The 17,704-nt window shown below is 35.1% G+C and overlaps 1 protein-coding gene across 1 annotated transcript in view; it reads left to right on the forward strand.

Moving 5' to 3' along the window:
• The window catches only part of FAF1 (Fas associated factor 1), a 183,376-nt gene extending 167,940 nt beyond the window's left edge, over positions 1-15,436 (forward strand). Inside the window, exons 18-19 of the mRNA XM_015810912.1 lie at positions 3,273-3,488; positions 14,439-15,436. Coding sequence (XP_015666398.1) covers positions 3,273-3,488; positions 14,439-14,522 — 300 coding nt within the window. The 3' untranslated portion in view covers positions 14,523-15,436. The remainder of the gene's footprint in view (positions 1-3,272; positions 3,489-14,438) is intronic.
• The last annotated feature ends 2,268 nt before the right edge of the window (positions 15,437-17,704 follow it).

The following is a 17,704-nucleotide window of genomic DNA, read 5'->3' on the forward strand; positions in this document are numbered from 1 at the left end:
TGCTTTCTCAGAGTTCTCATTAGCAAGTTTTATTGAGGTAGACTGATTTCATCTCCTGACATCATTTGGGATTGCAGGTAGCTGCCCAGTTCAACTCAGCGGAGAACCACCCACCATCACTAGACACTTCTTTTTCAAGGTGACTCTTGGCTTAAGTCCATGGGGGGGGACTATATGTTTTCACTAGTGTTCTGTAGAAGGTTTGCTCAGGTAGTTGTGGACCATCTTCTAGAGGGAGAATCATAATTACCCCTGGATGTCTCCTAATCCTTTTGCCTTTTTTGATCCCGTGAGCTGTTGTCTCTGCCAAAGTCCCCCTCACCCCACCCGGATCTATGTATTCACTTTCTCTGGCTTCTCTGAGTATGTCCATTGTCCTGTCCAGGAACTTCTCATTTCCATTGATGTGTTGTGGTTTGGAAACACTTTCTTTATGCCCTTTAACTCTCTCTTTCAAGAAGAAAACAAGATTGCACTTGCAGGTGTATTTTGGATCTTCTTCAGCCAGGAAAACAAACATTGTACACACCATGATTCCCTCACCCCCCTCTTCTGATTACTCTAGCCACTTTCCTATGAAAACTTCCCTGTTTGCTGACTGAACTTATGAGCAAACTTATGAGCAAACACAAAGCTGTTTTCTGGAAACTGGATTCCTTATATAACTCCTTGAGCTGTCTCAGCTAGGTCAACAAGGACCATGCTGTAATCAGACACAATGGGTAGTCAGCAGTACTCCGGAAATGAAAAGTAATCTATCAGCAGCACTTAGGAAACAGCAGTCTTTTCCTTTCTCTTTTCCTCTTTTTTTTCTTATCTGCTTTGTATAGTTCACTTCCAAACTCCTGTTTTCCAGTCAGACGCCAAGTAAGCTTCCAGTGGATTTTATTAAAGTCTCTGGAAGGAATGGAGAAGCGTCTCTACTTTCTCTCCTTCCTTAATGTCAACAATTGAATGCGTGGAATGCAAATGATGCCTGCCACATAGCAACACATTAACCTCCCAGACCAGATGTACATTATTTGTTACTTGTTGGCCCATTTGAGATAATATATATAAAACCTTTGCAGAGTGTATTTTCTACAGTTGCTTGTTCTTGTTCTTATTATTAGGTATTGCTTTGTAAGCTTAAAAACATCAAAAGTGTGGAGGCAAAAAGACGAAAGTTCTAATCTATAGTATGTGCATATAGCTTTTGGACATACTTATTTGTACACTTTTTTGCTGGTGTTTATGTTTGTCCTGTTGATATTTGATTCTTCTTAATAACACTAACTTTTCGTTTTCAAATGTAGGTATATTCTAATCTTAAATTCATTGAATCCGGTTTTAACCATACTTGAAAATCAATCAGATATAAGCTGTATAGTCTTTTTTAAGTTCCATTGCTTTATTTCAAAGATCCCACTATTAAGAATGAATAAGTCAGAATCTAGCTCAACAGAGGAATCTAAAAAAATGTTGGACATTTAAAAATTCATTAACATTCTCAAAACACATAACATTTTAAAGAAATGTTTTTGTTTTGAAAGCACTAATAGAACAGTTTGACTTGAAGTTATTTCATTGATATATATTTTCATAACTAGGTAACCCATTTTGGTCCAAATTTATGTATAGAGAAATTAGATGTTGAGAACTTTGCTCTTTTGTTTAAAAAAAATATCTGTGAGTAGGTTACGGGATTTTAATAAATTAATATATCTGTCTAAATATTTAATGGTTTTGATTTTTATGCTTTAAAGGGCAATTTGGCACTTTGCAATTATTCACTCAATCAAGATTTCCTAAGTCCTTTCTGTCCAACAATTAAATTACTATCACTGCTATGCAGCAAACTATTGGTTTAATAATGTGTTATAAGAGAAGGATTTATTTTAATTAGTTGTTTTTTAGCTGTTATTAAGAAATGAATAAAGATGAATACGTTATTGAGATGTAAATTATAGAACTGTTGTGTGGAAATGAACTTCAAAAACAGGAAGACATCCTAATACTTGGAGAACATTTTTCTTTAAAAAAAAGTGGCTTAAACATTAGAAATAAAAAGAAAGTTTACCTTATAATTTATCTAGGCAAAGGGAAAGATATTTCCCACTTATCTAATGGTAATCATGAGTCAAGATCATGCAAAGCCCTGCCCATTTTATATGTGTGGGTGCATATTTAAAGGGTTAAGACTTTGATTGTGTGATCAAAGTGTCATGACCATTATCATGACATTTTATTTACCTAGTGATGTCATTTAAGTATTAGTGGCAATATTCATAACAGAGCAAAATCTTCTACTATCACTGTAAAATTTGATCTGGAAATATAAACTACTTTAAATAAAGGCAGTTAAGGTGAGGGTCAGGCCTGCCAATCATTATTTAGAAAGCTTTCTTAAAGCTAGTAACCATTTATAGAATGTTGGAAATGATAATCTCGCCGAAATTTATTTCTTAGATTTGAACCTCTGTAAAAGGCAGGGAGAATAGGTCAATGAGCCAACTCATGCCCCTCTCTTGTTGGGAATTGGAAAGTCTAGGACAGTGGTGGCGAACGTATGGCACGGGTGCCAGAGGCGGCACTCAGAGCCCTCTCTGTGGGCATGCGCACTGTCGCCCCAGTCCTAGGCCTTCCGCTGGGTTTTATAAAACCTTTTCGCTTTAGGCCTCCACCGCCGTGTGCAAAAAAAAAAAAGGTTCAATCAGTCAATTTCAGTTTTTTGCGGGGAAAAAAAAGATCTTGCAAAGTTGGAATTGATTGATTGAACTTTTTAGTCCCACCCAGTCTGCCGTTACCACCGCAGCCACGCCCACCCAATGGGCCACACCCACCCAATGGGCCACGCCCACCCGGCACTCGATGATGCATAAGTGGGTTTTGGATTGCAGTTTGGGCACTTGGTCTCTAAAAGGTTCGCCATCACTGGTCTAGGAAGTAAAAGCATAGACTTGACTCTTCTCTTTTTTTTAGTCCTCAAAATGAACAGATTTTTTTTAAAAAAAACTGATATGATGTGGAAATTTGATATTGTTACAAAATTTGAGTCAAGAACAGGTTACGTACCTTCTCAGAAGCCTAGAGACCTTCATGGAAATGAAAGAAATCCACCATTTTGGAGAAATGTTCCAATTTAGCCTCTGGCAGACTTATGAGCAAATATTAATCAAAGTGTACTCTTGTTCAGCCTATTTTTTATAATGCTATTCTTATTTACAAAATAACAGAATTAACAGTGAAGTAACTGCTGATCTCTACATGGCTTTTTTTCTTTCTTTCCTCAGGCTATAAGACTCTCTTTAGAGCAGTCGTTGCCTCCTGAACCAAAACAGGAGAGCACCGAATCACTTAGTAAACTACGTATCCGAACACCCAGTGGAGAATTCTTTGAACGGCGTTTCCTGGCCAGTAGCAAACTGCAGGTCGTCTTTGATTTTGTAGCTTCCAAGGGCTACCCTTGGGAGGAATTCAAGCTACTAGGAACTTTTCCCAGGAGAGATGTAAGTAAATAAATGTGTTTAGATTACTTTTTCCATTCTTTTACCCAATTGTAGTTCACGCTTAGGATGGTGAAGCTGAATGTGGATTGTGAAATAAGCATATGTCCTGCTCAGTGCAGAAGCTGTCTTATAGGATGTGCTGCTGCATTTCTCTGAGATGACCATCTACTGTAGATAGGTCCGGCAAAGGAAAGTCCCCCCAATTTTCAAGATACTCTTTTCTAATATTTCCCACCTGGTACTTTTCAGCTCATAGATTTGTACCTCTGATAATTAGGACTCCTCATGTGGCATGGTCTGTCCCTAACTAAGAACCAATCTGAGGATTCTTGGATAACTATTTCAAGATTTGAATGTGACAGCCAGCTTCTCAATGTGAAAACAAAACAAAAATCTTTGGATTATTCTATAATATCCCTTATGTTTAATCCTTGAGAACAATTAATCAATGGAACCTTGCCTTCAGAGATTGTGGGTGCTCCAACACTGGAGGTTTTTAAGAAGAGATTTGTCTGCAATGGTATAGGGCCTCCTGCTTGAATAAAGGGTTGGACTAGAAGACCTCCATGGTCCCTTCCAACTCTGTTATTCTGTCTATATTTGGCTCTCAAGCAAATCTGTTTATCACAAGATAAATATTAACTTGTGTGTTCACTGCAGCAAGGAAGGGTACACATCAAATAGTAGTAGTTTATTTGATTAATTATTTTTATCGATAGTTTTGGATGCTTTCTCACTTGATACTAGATTTTGATGAGTGGAGAGAACCAAACCCAAGGGCATTCATCCATCCTTGACCTTAACTTAACCTTATTCATCTTACATCAGAATAGCGCCATTTGCCAACCTTGTATCTGTAACGCGATACTAATCACCAGGGGGAACAACATGTTTTCTCTCAGCTCAAGAATGGTGAATCGCACTTTAATCTGGCTGTAACAAACAAACAGCTGTCAATCATTCATCAAACAAGGTAGGAGGAACCATTCATCTCAACTGAGAATGCATTTGCAGAACAGCTGTTGCTATATTTGGTTGCTACTGCTCTTGGATCCATCTTACTTTTGTCAGTACCAAAAAAGCAGACTGATCTCTGAAGCAGCCACCTGCATGGAGTTGGTACAGAGGTCCTCTGAATTAGCCTCTATCCCAAGGAAGTCTCCAAGTGATGGTGGATATATTTGAAAAATGGAATGGAGTTGTTTAGATTGACATATGTAATGAAAGAAAACCTTCTGTGGCATTACTTTAAAATTATATAAATAAATGCAATAGTCAGGCAAGCATAACAGAAGTTACTCTTGACACATAGGACAAAGTACAAAAGAAAGTCCAAGATTAGGGGTGGGCAACTATGGCAACTTTATGACCTGTGGACTTCAGCTCCCAGAATTCCTGAGTCAGCATGCTTGGCTTAGGAATTCTGGGAATTGACGTCCACAGGTTGTAAAGTTGCCATAGTTGCCCACCCCGACCAAGGTAATATCTTTATTGGGACCAACTGAGAAGACAGAAAAGTGAGCAAAGTTTTGAAAACTTTACAGCTTATTCACTACTTCATGACCTTTGAGTTTTTCCTTCTAAAGGTATTACTTGATTGTTTCTTTTGGATTTTTCTAGTAATATCCTTTAATGACAAGATCTGTGATAACTACTTGAAAAGAGTTATGACATGGGTTTAGTATGGCACGGCATTTGAAACGCAAGACAAGAGACCCTTAACATCTCTCAAGAGCATTGGCATGTCTTTACAGCCTGCACCTGCAAGTTTCTTTTGTAATCAAAATTAAACCTTGTATTTCTTTTTCTCTGCTGCATTTCCTCTTTTAAATGCAAGCAATGAAATCCACTTATTTGAGAGTATGGTATACCGGAGACTTAAGCTCTTTATTTACTGTATCTGGAGGCCTTAGTAAGTTAAGACTTCTACAGTATTTCACGTTTATTTATCTGAGCTGTAGCTTAGGATCAGTTGGCACCTAAGTTACTTAAGGTTATTCAAATGCATTTTAAATGTTGCTTAATAATTCTAAACCAGTTTGTTTTGTTTATAGTATTACGATTCTAAAAATCCCTTTAATTAGTCAATTCCAGCAGCAGCTTAAATAAACAAGAATAAGGAAAAGGCATCTATTTCTTACCCTTCCATTTCAAAATAGCAGATAAAATAAATTCAGCTGAGGAGAATACAGTGCATCTAGTCAAGAGAAGGATTTAGGTTGATTTAGGACCAGATTGCAACTGAATGACTGCAGGAGTATAAAATATAGGTGAGGGATTAAAAAGACTTGGTTGGGAGCAGGTGTTCATTTAGTATGTTGAATACGAACCGTACAGTAGGAGGAGATGGACGTAGAAAGAAGCAAAAGGCTATGTTGCAACATGTACGTATTTCTGAGCATAAGAATGATGAATGCTGGATCAGTTCATTTAGACCAGCATTCTACAGCAACAATCCAACTTAGAAGTTGGATATAAAAATGAATGGCGTTTGTGTGGGGACGGTGTGAATAAAGAGAACGGAATTTTTTTCTGCTTTTTTCCACATTTTTCATTAGTTTTTCCTTTTATATCATAGCCCTATCCTTCTGTATCTAACTATATTGCAAGTTCCATTGAGGATAGTAAAAATTCACCTTTTTTTTTTAATTACTTCCAAACATTGAAAGGAGTATAGTTCTCCTGATTACTCTATAAACTATCTGAGACAGGGTAAGATTCCCTGTCTAGTGGTCATTTCTCAATATCCTCATGAATATTGAACACTACAAATAACTGTCACCAAGATAAGAGTATTCTATTTAAATGCATCTACCCTGTTTTCTCATGCTTAGTTTTTACTTTATGAATTTTTGCTAGAAGAAAGTGTAGAAGCAAAATGCCAAGAAATAGCCTTGGCAACATTAAGAAATTAACATTGCTGTGTCTGCTAACTAGAAAATTTAATGATCTCCTGCTGTTTTGGTAATTGGACAAGTAAATGCATCTTAATAAGGCTCTGATCCTTAGTGATCCTATAGCCCAAACTCTGTTCATTCCGATAGGGCTTCCGCTGTCAGAACTGCTTAAGAATCTGTAAATTACTAAGATATTTTTGTATACATGTTGTTGGTCTAAACTGTACATCAGTTATATTGTAGCATCTGGGAATGTTGTGTTCCCCACTCTTGAATCTTCTTGAGAAACATTTTCTCACACTGATAATTATAAATGGTGTCTTTAACCTAATAGCTACCTCCTTTTTATTACGTAATCTGTATTCAATTGTCTTTGTCTCAGGCTCTCAGCTTGATTATAAACATTTCATATGCACCATTTTTCATTGTTCAGAACACAAGATAAATTCGTTTATGACTTAAAATGTCCTCAAACTTAGACAAATGGGGAAAAAAACTTTCCTTATCTCTTAGAATGCAAATGTACAGTATTTGTAGTAAAAATAATTCAGAAATCCAGAAAATGAATGCATAATGGATTGACCTTTAGCAATTCTTGGAAGAAATGGTACAATGGATTTAAAGTCCATTTTAAATGCATTCAGAATTCAAGAATTATATAAAAAACATGAATTATTGACTTGTAGAGGCCATTAATTCAACTGTGACCCAAAGACTGACTATCAGACTTGTGATTGAGTGGTTTCCTTTGACAGGGAGTTCATTACTAATAAAGATCTTGACCTATGTCCACAATTGGTACTGGAACCTCCATCACTAAGCTATGCAGTTGTTAAATGAGTCATCACATGACTGAGACCGATTTTACAACCTTCTATTGCTGCGGTCATTACATGAATCAGAAGCTAGTGGGAAGATCAGAGAGAGGCAATAATGTGACCCCAGTATGCTGCAGTCATCATAAATATATGCATTTTATCAAGTGCATAAATCACGACTACATGGTTGCAGGGAGGCTGCGACACTCGTCAGTATAAAGACTGATCATAAGTAACTTTTTTCAACACCATCGTAACAAAGAACAGTTACTAAGCAAATGGCCTTTACTGGTGGACTGTCTGTAGTTGTAGTAAAGCACTTGCAGATACCGTTTCATGCAAGCCAAAATAATACACTAGCACTATGCAAATCCTTTAAAAAGAGCCTGGTAAAAAAATGAAGCAAAACGATAGTGCCTGCACATGCATGTGGAGACAGCCAAGTACTCTTTTCCATGGTTTACATGGACCTCTTCCTTGTCCCCAAAGGATTGGATCTTAGAATTCACTTTTTTAAAATCAATGGGCCTAAATTAATTCCTCTCGATCTCAGTGTATCTTAAATCTTGAAGGGTTTTATTTATTGACACTCCAGTATAAAAGTTAAGACACTTTCCCATTGTCTAGACAATATAGAAACCTCTAATTCTTTAGTCATATCAAATTGTTTTATTGATAAGAAATACCTATAGAAACTAATAGTATTTTTTTAATTTTAAAAGAATTGAACAGTTATTCTAGTATCTCGGGTAATAGAAATTAGATAAGAAGATAATGAAAATGCTGTTCGTTCAAACAGTGTTGTTAACAAATGTTGTAGCTGTAAATATTGCCTCTAAGTTACATCTGATAGATGATATTTGGCTCTTAGGACAGTATATGTTAAAAATGCATTCTCATCATCTATCAATTGATCCTAAGCCAATATTCCCACTTTCTCCCCATTTTTTCCATATCACCATCCTTTCCCCAATTTGTAAGTCAATTTAGCATGGGAAAAAGAATTGAATCTCTTTTTAGATATTATATTTTATAACTTATATAACTGTTTCCAGAGATACTAGAATTCTATTTTATTTAGATTGTAATATTGTCCATCCAACCAAAAGTGCTACATACTTGTATCCAAAGTTGTCCAAATTGGAAAATTAACACCATTTATTGCTTCCAGTATTTAACACTTGATGGTAGGTAAATTTGATGACATTTGATATATCAAATAATCAATATCAAATTTTTAATTGTCTACAAACCAATAAGTTTCAACATGACGTTCACATAGTAGCAGCATCAAAGCTAGCCAAGCATGAATGGAAAGACCATTTCAGCATTCATAGAAGTTTTATTCAGTGAGCTTGTTCTAGCACATTTCAACATATTATAAGATATTGTAAGCAACAGAAATCTTCTTTAGATATTTGAGTTTAACACTTTGAAGACAAATACCCTGAACAAAAGTTGGAGGCAAATAAGCATTTACTATAACCATTTAGTAGGATGGTGTATGCTTCAAAATTACTCAGAAGGGTTTACGACCTTTCTCACCCGCAGACTTTAGATTAATGCAGTCTACCTTTTTTCAGACTTCCACATGACTATGAGAAAAATGCAGTTACTTTAATGAGTTGATTCTTTAAAGCAATCACATATTTAGAGATGTGATTACAATGTTTTTTTCTTACAGTGATAAAGAAACCTGCAAAAGAAGGATTGCTTTAATGTATAGCAGCTAATGTTCCTGCAAAATCCAAAATCTTTCTTGTGAATTGTTTTCAGATCATAGTATTCAGCCCTTTTCTTTAATAATCAGCATCTTACACTTCCAACAGCAATACTAGTTAAAAAATTTGGGGCCACATTTCTGTCTTTCTTTTCTTTTATTCTTCACAGTTTAGTGAGCTTCTTAAACATTGGTAAACCATTGGCACATTTGTTTTTCTAAACCAAACTGAGCAGTTCCAATGTGTACAGTATATTCTTACTTTGTAATATTGGAGCTCAACAACAACATTCACAGAAGGAATATTTATCACCCAGATTAATTCACTGTTTGTGTCAGAATAATAATAAGATTTTTTTTAAAGTTCTGGTCCTTCACCAGGTGTGCATTTTAAGTGATTCTCACAGCACTTATACCTTGATAAGAGGGATTAGGAATGAAAGTTAAAGGATTCTTTGTCTACTAAATTCAACAGAGTAATTCATGCATGTGTAAAAAAGCAAAGGAAGTTTGCCTGCTTGAGAATTGGATCCTGTTCTTGGGTGTTAACAGAGGTGATGACTATGATCCTTGTTACTCATGTTTGACATGAGTATATTCGTATCATTGCTTAAAATGACCTGCCTTGGGCTGTTTGCCATTATTTTCCCCTTATTCACACACACCCATCCACTAAGAGGCTATATCTAGTCAAGTGATACAGTTGTGTTTATAAATGTATATATATAAAATAAGCTGTGTTAAACAAGAAAATAGAAAGAGATTTATTAAAACAACCTTAAAAACTGAATAGGAAAAGGAAATAGTTGTTATATAATATTCATGATTTTTTTAAAAAAAAATCCCTAAACCAAATCACATTTACATTTGTACCTATACGTAGTAAATCAGATCACAAAAAGATTTTTGGCGAGAGTTCTTAGACATTAGAAGAATCTATTTTATTGGTCAAAAATGGCTAAAAAGCCATACCTAGGTGACATTTTCCATGTTTTCTGTGCTTTAACCTAATGATTATGATTGACAATTCTGAAACTATTTATCCTTGTCTAGGAGAATATGTACACAATGAATGCTGCAGGAAAAAGACAATTAGTGTATTCCTTGGGAAAGTGAAAATTGGCAAGGATATGGCCAAACCTTTCTTATGAGACTATGTGATACATATTTCAAGAAAGGGATGGCAGGAGCGTTCCTTGCATTAGAGGTAGTCATTTCAATCCGTATATGGAAGTTTTAAACATCAGTTCAAGCTTTGTGAAATTATTTGCATGAATACTATACATATCTGATAAATCAGGTGTGAAATCAGAAATAGATATGTATCTATAAGGCTGACTTCCTTGTGCCCAGGAGGCTGTATACACATACATGCATGCACACCATATACTGTAAAATATCCTGCTAAATTCAGTGCTTTAAAATGGATGAACTTAACATCTATGCAAATGACTACTCTTGTAACTTACATGCCAGCTTCATTCCCCAAGATTTCTTAGGTCTAGAGATATCCTAAAAAGTGGATAATGGCAGGAAGCTCAAGCAGTTGGATATGACTTAAAGACAGCTGATGGTGATTCAGTCTAGAGCAGGGGTGTCAAATTGCCGGCCTGTGGGCCGGACGCGTCATGCGGAAGCCGCACCCACCCCATTGCCGGCAATGGCAAAACTCTCCCGATACGTTGCGCGACATCACATGACATCGCGGTTTGACATGTCTGGTCTAGAGAAAGGAGGAAGGGCTCCTTCCAGAGGGAATGAGGAGGGGTTTGGGTGGAAGTCAGTGTGGTTTTTCTAAATGCCTGCCAAATATTTAGAAAAAAGTTGATATTTGCCAATTGATAAAGGCTAACAGAGACTAAATTCCTAAATTGTGAAAATTGGGAATTCAGGGCAAATGTCTTCTTCCAGAATATTGTTTTGCATCCAGATACATGAGCAGGTTATTTATCTTTAAGCCTCCCAAGTCCGCTCTTCTCAGAATGGGCATTTTGTTACTGTCTTTGCCATCATGGTAGCCATTTTGTGAACTGACAGCTTCTGTAGCAGAATGATCGTGATGACGCCTGGATGCTTTTGCAAAATTTTCAATGTTCCCACCAGCCCAAATGCAGCCATAGAATCATGATATTTTTCAGAATTGAATGTAGTCTTTAAAATCTTTAAAATAGCTAGAGTTGCCATATCAATGAGATGGGCAGCATAAAAATTTAATAAATAAATATCTCTCCTAACACAACGCTATTTACGCTTATTCAGAAATGTCTAATTGAGTTCAGTGGGGCTTAGTATCAGTTAAATGGGTAAAACTTATTGCAAAGTCCCTCTCCAGAGAGGTTGGCTGCTTAAATAAATTGCAGAGTAGCAATTAAAGTTACCTTCCCACATTATTATCTGAGGCTGGCTAGAATAGGAAAAATCATTTTTACAGTAAAAGAATTAAACTATAATCTCTTTGATGATATATCTCATTCATTTAAGTACATTTATAAAGAATATTATCAGAGTATCTTATATCCCAAAGACTTATTGATATCCTGCTTTGCTTCCAAAATCAGGAACAGGACTGAGATTGGACTTTTTCTCTTGGTTTCTGTTCTAATTTATTCATTTTAGTTAAGACTGATCTATTGGGAGAGAGTCTATCTTTCAATAAGATTGACATATCTCAGTCATTATCAAAAAATATAGAAAGGTAGGAAGACCATAATAAGACAGATTTCATTGGCACCCTGGATACCGATTGAATAGGCCCAAAAAGATTGTTCTTATTTTTTTTATTGCTTGGAGGGGGGAGGTGTTGCATACTTTTTAAGACATTTCTTCTGATCAGACAAATGTTAAAGATTCTATTTTCCATGCTAAAGCAATATATTTACATGCCACAAATAACAAAGTAAATGCTGCAGAAGGGATCTAGCATGATAATTAAGTACAATGACGACCTATATGAACAGCAAATGCCAGGGAGCTAAAACAAAGCAACAACAGCTTTATTTGTTGACAGATGTAAGAGCCATATTGTTAGTTAATTGGGTAATGGTGTAAACATTTGCAAACTATGTGGTCCCTAGGTGAATTTTAAAAAAAATCAGCAGGCACTCTGAAAATCCAAGGTGAAAGACAGCAAATCTCTTCCTAGCACAGGTACGCAAGTAAATCTCCAAAGTTGAAAGCATTTGAGAAAAGGACATCGTTCATAGTTGTTATTAAGGGTAACTGGAGTTTGCAAATCCAAGAATTCTGATTAGGATGTGCATTGTTAATCACACTGAAATGAAAAATAAGTTTCCATCTGGTTACAGTCTGGAGGATAGTGTTTATTAACCCGGTCTTGCATTTCAAACCAGTTTTTTTGCCTGATACACAGAAGACATTCTCATTTTACTTACCTTTCTGTGATTTTGCAATACAGGCGTTGTGGGATTTGGAAAGTGAGTGGATTTAATTAGATACAGGCTTGGACTAAATAGAAGCAGCTAATTTCTTTTCTCAGGTGCACTACTCTTGTTGTCCAGAGAATGAGCCTGTATTAATAGCAGTGAAATGTTAAGGCTTCAGATACGGAAACAAAGAGCTTCCTTCCTGTAATTGCAAACTACAACTTAGCATTTTGGCTGTTTTGTAAAAACACAGTAGGTTTTATGTGATCATAGCTGCTTATCTCTTTTAAGTCATATATTTTTTGGAAACCAGGCTTTCTTTGTAGATAATACTCTATTATAAATGCTTTTTCATGGAACCTTAAACTATGTTATAATTATAGAATAAAACATAGAATAATAGAGTTGGAAGGGACCTTGGAAATCTTCTAGTCCTTGCTCGAGCAAAAGACCTTGTACCATTTCAGATAAATGGTTGTCCAGATTCTTTTTGAAAGCCTCCAGTGAAAGCACCTTATCTTTCTCTTTACAATATAATGATAATATAACTGGTTTAAGAGATAAATGCTATATGATTCCAGGTTTCAAAGGTTACTCTCATTAAATGGCATAATAAATGTTTGTTATTAGTCCATAATAGGTACATCCAGTTACTATAGCTGCCTTTGTGGATACAGACACTAGCCTCTGTTGCCTATAGAGGCTGATAACACAAAACATACTCTAACTTTTCTACCTCTTCCAGTAAACTACATTTTACTTCTTGTGTCATTACTGGATGTTCTTGGTATATAAAATATAATTAGCCATATCAGTTTTAACTGTTACTTTCTCCTTCTGTTTTCCTTCTACCAAAGGTATTATGTATTTCGTTTAAAGATGAAAAAAGGCTAGACAATCTGGTTTTATTTTATATTTTCAGAAGTGATGGAGAAATAATATTATTTCTTTATCAAGCAGATTTTGGGGTCCCGGGGAATCTTTCCATTTGAGGAGCCGATTTCCATGTATTCAAACTGCTCTTTCATCCCCTCTAACATAGCAAAATGTAGAAATGACTTCAGCATACTTTCTTCCTTTTTCTGTCTTGGCCAAACATATGGCTGTAATGTGGATTTGGAGATTTTTCTTCTGGTCAGCATTCATCTTTCCAAAATGCAGATCTGTAATACAGTAGCACAAGATACTTTGCAAATTATTTACATAATAAACTGTAACAGCTTTCCTGTATTCTGATGGATTTTAACTGTACGTATATATCATTAACTATATATCATTTGGTGGACAACAATCACACAGCCTTTGAATAGCATGCCAAGACATACATATGTACATACGTACGTATGTCTTGGCATACTCTATATATTGTGATTTCATTTAAACTTAGACTACATTAAAATAGTCAAATGGAATTCATATTACCATTCCCTTGTAATTAATTTTTCAATTTTGTAACATTTATAGTTAGAATGCAGAAGAAACCTTGAATGGTATAGGTTGCACGCCATGCATTCCATGCTAAGTATTAACTGTTGGGAAATCATAACTTGGATTTGTAAGAATAAATACCCAATTAAAATCTCTTGTCATATAGTAGAATTTCCAATGATTTACCTTTAGTCCAAATCCTGTTGTAATAATAAATGCAGGAGAATATAAACATAGAATGAGATTTTTGTGAAATTGGAACAGAATAATGAAGTCATACCACAATGCTTTGCAAAGTGAAATAATTACATGATGTATCTCATATATGTACTTGGAAACCAATTAAATTAAGAGAATACTTTGGTTTCTATATTCTATAAACAGTAATATTTTTCTATCCCCAAATTATAAAAATGTCAACAGTTTCATCAGAGAGCAAATATTTTTAGATTCTGTTAAAAAAATACAACATTATTGGAAGGTAAGATAAAGGATACAGCTAACAATTTATTCTATATGTTTTGCTGCAAATACTATTATGAGCATCATAACAAGGCTATTTCCTGACTCTCTTAAATATATCAACTAACAAGCAAACAGATCAAACTAATTGTGGAAAGTTTATTAGTCTGTTTCTAAAAAGGTAACTGAAGGCTACCTATACTTTTGTTTACAGGTTGTCTTGTTCTTTTTTATTTTCACAGGTAACCCAGCTGGATCCAAATAAATCATTATTGGAGTTAAAATTGTACCCTCAAGAAACACTTTTTCTAGAGGCAAAAGAATAGATGAAGCCAGATTGGAGGACTAATTAATTATTTGATAATGAATAAGGCACGGCGAAGGCTTTATCCAAATCACTGTGTCCTATCATTTAAATCAGATCAATGTCCCAACTCTGCCTCTTTCAAGAAGCTGGGAAGAAAGAATAAACATAGTTCCATAAAAATTTCCCATACATGAGTATGTGTTTTCAACCTCATTTAAAAGAGCAGAGAAAATACTTTGCTACAAACACTGAACACTAGAATCTGTTGCTCACTTACCATCTGGCTTTTGTTATAACTAATACACTGTTAAAATGTGAGTGATTGTCCAGTAGAATTTTTACTCCTCAATTACCCCTTTTTTCACCAAGAATTCTTGGACATTTCTGCCTGTACTTTTGACACTAGAATACTGTATATTTGATATCTTGCTAAACCAGTGCTCTCATATATGTGCATTTTCTTTCTGTGTTTGAAATTCGATTTTGCCACCTAATTTCTTTTTAAAGGCAGAAAAAACAATAAATGGGACATTTTCATCTTTGAAGATTTAACAGTATTGTAGTAGTAGAAAGCAGAGGGTGGTTTGTTTGTTTTTTCCTATACTTTCTGACTCTTTCATAAGATGTAAGGTTTTGTTTGGAGAAGATAGTTTGACATATATGCAAGATATTTATTTACTTATTTTTATTTTTATTTTGCTTCGGATCTCAGTCCAGATTCAGTTTGGGGAGTATTTTCCATTACCTTGCAGTGTGTTGAACTGCTGAAAATTTGAGTATCTAAATAATGTTTAAAAAAAGGAACTGAAGCGAATGACTAGTACCCAGCTAACAGTTCAGAAAAAACAGGTTTTGGCCATGAATGTCCAAAGCAGCACAAATAGTAAATTTTTTTGCTCATCATTGTAGAAGAAATTACAGGGCTCCTCTCCTCCCCTCCCCTCCCCTCCCCTCCCTTCCTCTCCTCTGTTTCGTTTCTTTTTGCTTTTTTCCCATTCTGACACTGGTTTGTATTATTTTTCTTGCAGTTTTAAGCACCTTGTTTGTTTCACCAAACAATAAAAATGTAAAATTACAGTGTACTAAGAAATGTTTGCAAATTTTGATTATGGGCCTGAGAAATGTGTACATCTATCCAGGGGGCTGGTCTATCCAGGTGGTTAGAAAATTTGGAACATTCAAATCAGCATGTTGCTTACAAAGCTACATCAAAATAGTTTTGTAAGCTTTTTTTTTTAAATGTGAATTACAAACTGTAGGCTTAGACTTTGGCATACAAAAGCACCATGAAAAATTCATTTTCTAAAGAATACATTTGTTCTCCCTTATTTCTCCATTTGACATATCTTCTTTATTGTAGCAGACTGCCATCCTGTTGTAAGAAGTAATACAAATTGGAAAAAAATATGCATTTTTAGGCATTTTTTGTCTAATTCTGTTTTGGGTGGAGTAATGAACTTAGGAACTATTTTAAGTGTTTAAGGGTACAGATACATTATTTTTACCAAATATGGAAAAAGTGGAGAAGTAGAGAGATATGAGTCTTATAAAATTCTGTTAGGACATATATTAGAAGAACTAATCTATTTGTGTCAATCAAAACTGTTGTATGTGTGGTATGTTTTAATCACCTCCGGTGCACACAAATAAATAAATAAATCCTCAAATTGCCAAGGGAAGAAACTTGTAATGGAAAAATTCAACTACTCATTTATGCTGAACAAGTTGAAAATGGAGATAACAAACATAAAGATTTCTTTTTTCCACAGATAAGCTGGAGAATGGAATCTAGCTTGTGTAAAGTAAGTCCTGTGGAGGTCATTTAGAAAAAAAATGGCTTACTTAATTTTTTTCATTGAAATCAAAGGGGCTTAATAATGCTTTATAGCATGCAGAAAAACCTTTTTTTTTAACCCCCCCAATGACAAGGTGCAATGTACACATCTTAACCAAATAGTCCCATTAAAATAGTGTAGAAGCAAATGGAATTTGGACTGCAATTTCAATTGGCAGATCCTGAAGATGCCCTTTCATTGTTCTATTTCTTTTTAAACATACTTCTTGCTGAAATATCAATATATATTGTATTGGATCCAGGGTGATCATCTGAAAATGGAAAGGTTCTTTCTCTTGGTAGAAGGAGCCCAGCAAGTTTGTAGGAGTACAGGAAACCTAGGTGAGCAACAGGTATCGGAAAATTGTTATTAATTAATAATTGATTATTTTTAATAAGTTTTTAAAGTACACTTTCATCTCCTCTTGATCAGTTCTGTCCATGCTTCCCTTTTATCAATTCTGATTTCAACATTTGTTTGTATCAGATGAAGAAAAAAAATTATTTGTCGCAACTTAAAAATGAGGTTCTAAACTAAGGCACAGATTAGGCTTTAGATTAGCTTAATATGTGGCTTTGGGAATAAGATTTTTCGGTGAACAAAGTCACAAATCCAAGACAAATGCCTTAACAACTGTCAGAAATGATCACTGGTCCATATTTCAACCAATTAGTTTCCTGTATCCTTCCACAAGGATGGTCAGCATTTGTGGACTTATTAATATTTTGTGGCTGGTAATGTAGACATCCAATATGGCATTGGTTTTGGTCTCCTTTGTGGAATCCGCTTATCATTTAGGCCACGTAAAAGTGCTCATCTATTATTGCTGTTCTCTTTGAATAAGTGAGTCATCTTCTTGGAGGGCTATAAAGATACATCTTCTTCTTGAAATAAAATATTGGTAATTAGTGCTCAATTCTCCATGTTTGGATTTTTAATGTTTGTTACCATTTTTTAAAAAATAGTGATTAAAAATGTTTTTCAGATGTGGAGCCATATTGCTACTTGATCCTTTCATATCAGTAGCATTTTATAGACAATTTATTATGTATTTCCTTTCTGTGTTTTACACACACACACACACAGAGATACACACATACACACTATTCTGCTCAGAAGAGGTGGATCTCTGGAATAGGCCCTAATGCTGGGAAAGATGGAAAGAAAGAGAAGAAGAGGACGATCAGCAGCAAAATAGATGGACTGAGTTCCAGGGTCCATGGGTGCACCATTAAAGAACTGAAGGACCCGGTTAGGGATAGATCATCATAGAAAAAAATATACGTGTTCACTAGGAGTTGTACACACAGAGATTCATCAGCTCTTTATTTTCATCATGCAAACTATTATGGCACTCCACATGGTT

The sequence above is a fragment of the Protobothrops mucrosquamatus genome, unplaced genomic scaffold, assembly GCF_001527695.2.
Source record: "Protobothrops mucrosquamatus isolate PMUCROS unplaced genomic scaffold, P.Mucros_1.0 scaffold24, whole genome shotgun sequence".
Taxonomy (NCBI): Eukaryota; Metazoa; Chordata; class Lepidosauria; order Squamata; family Viperidae; genus Protobothrops; species Protobothrops mucrosquamatus.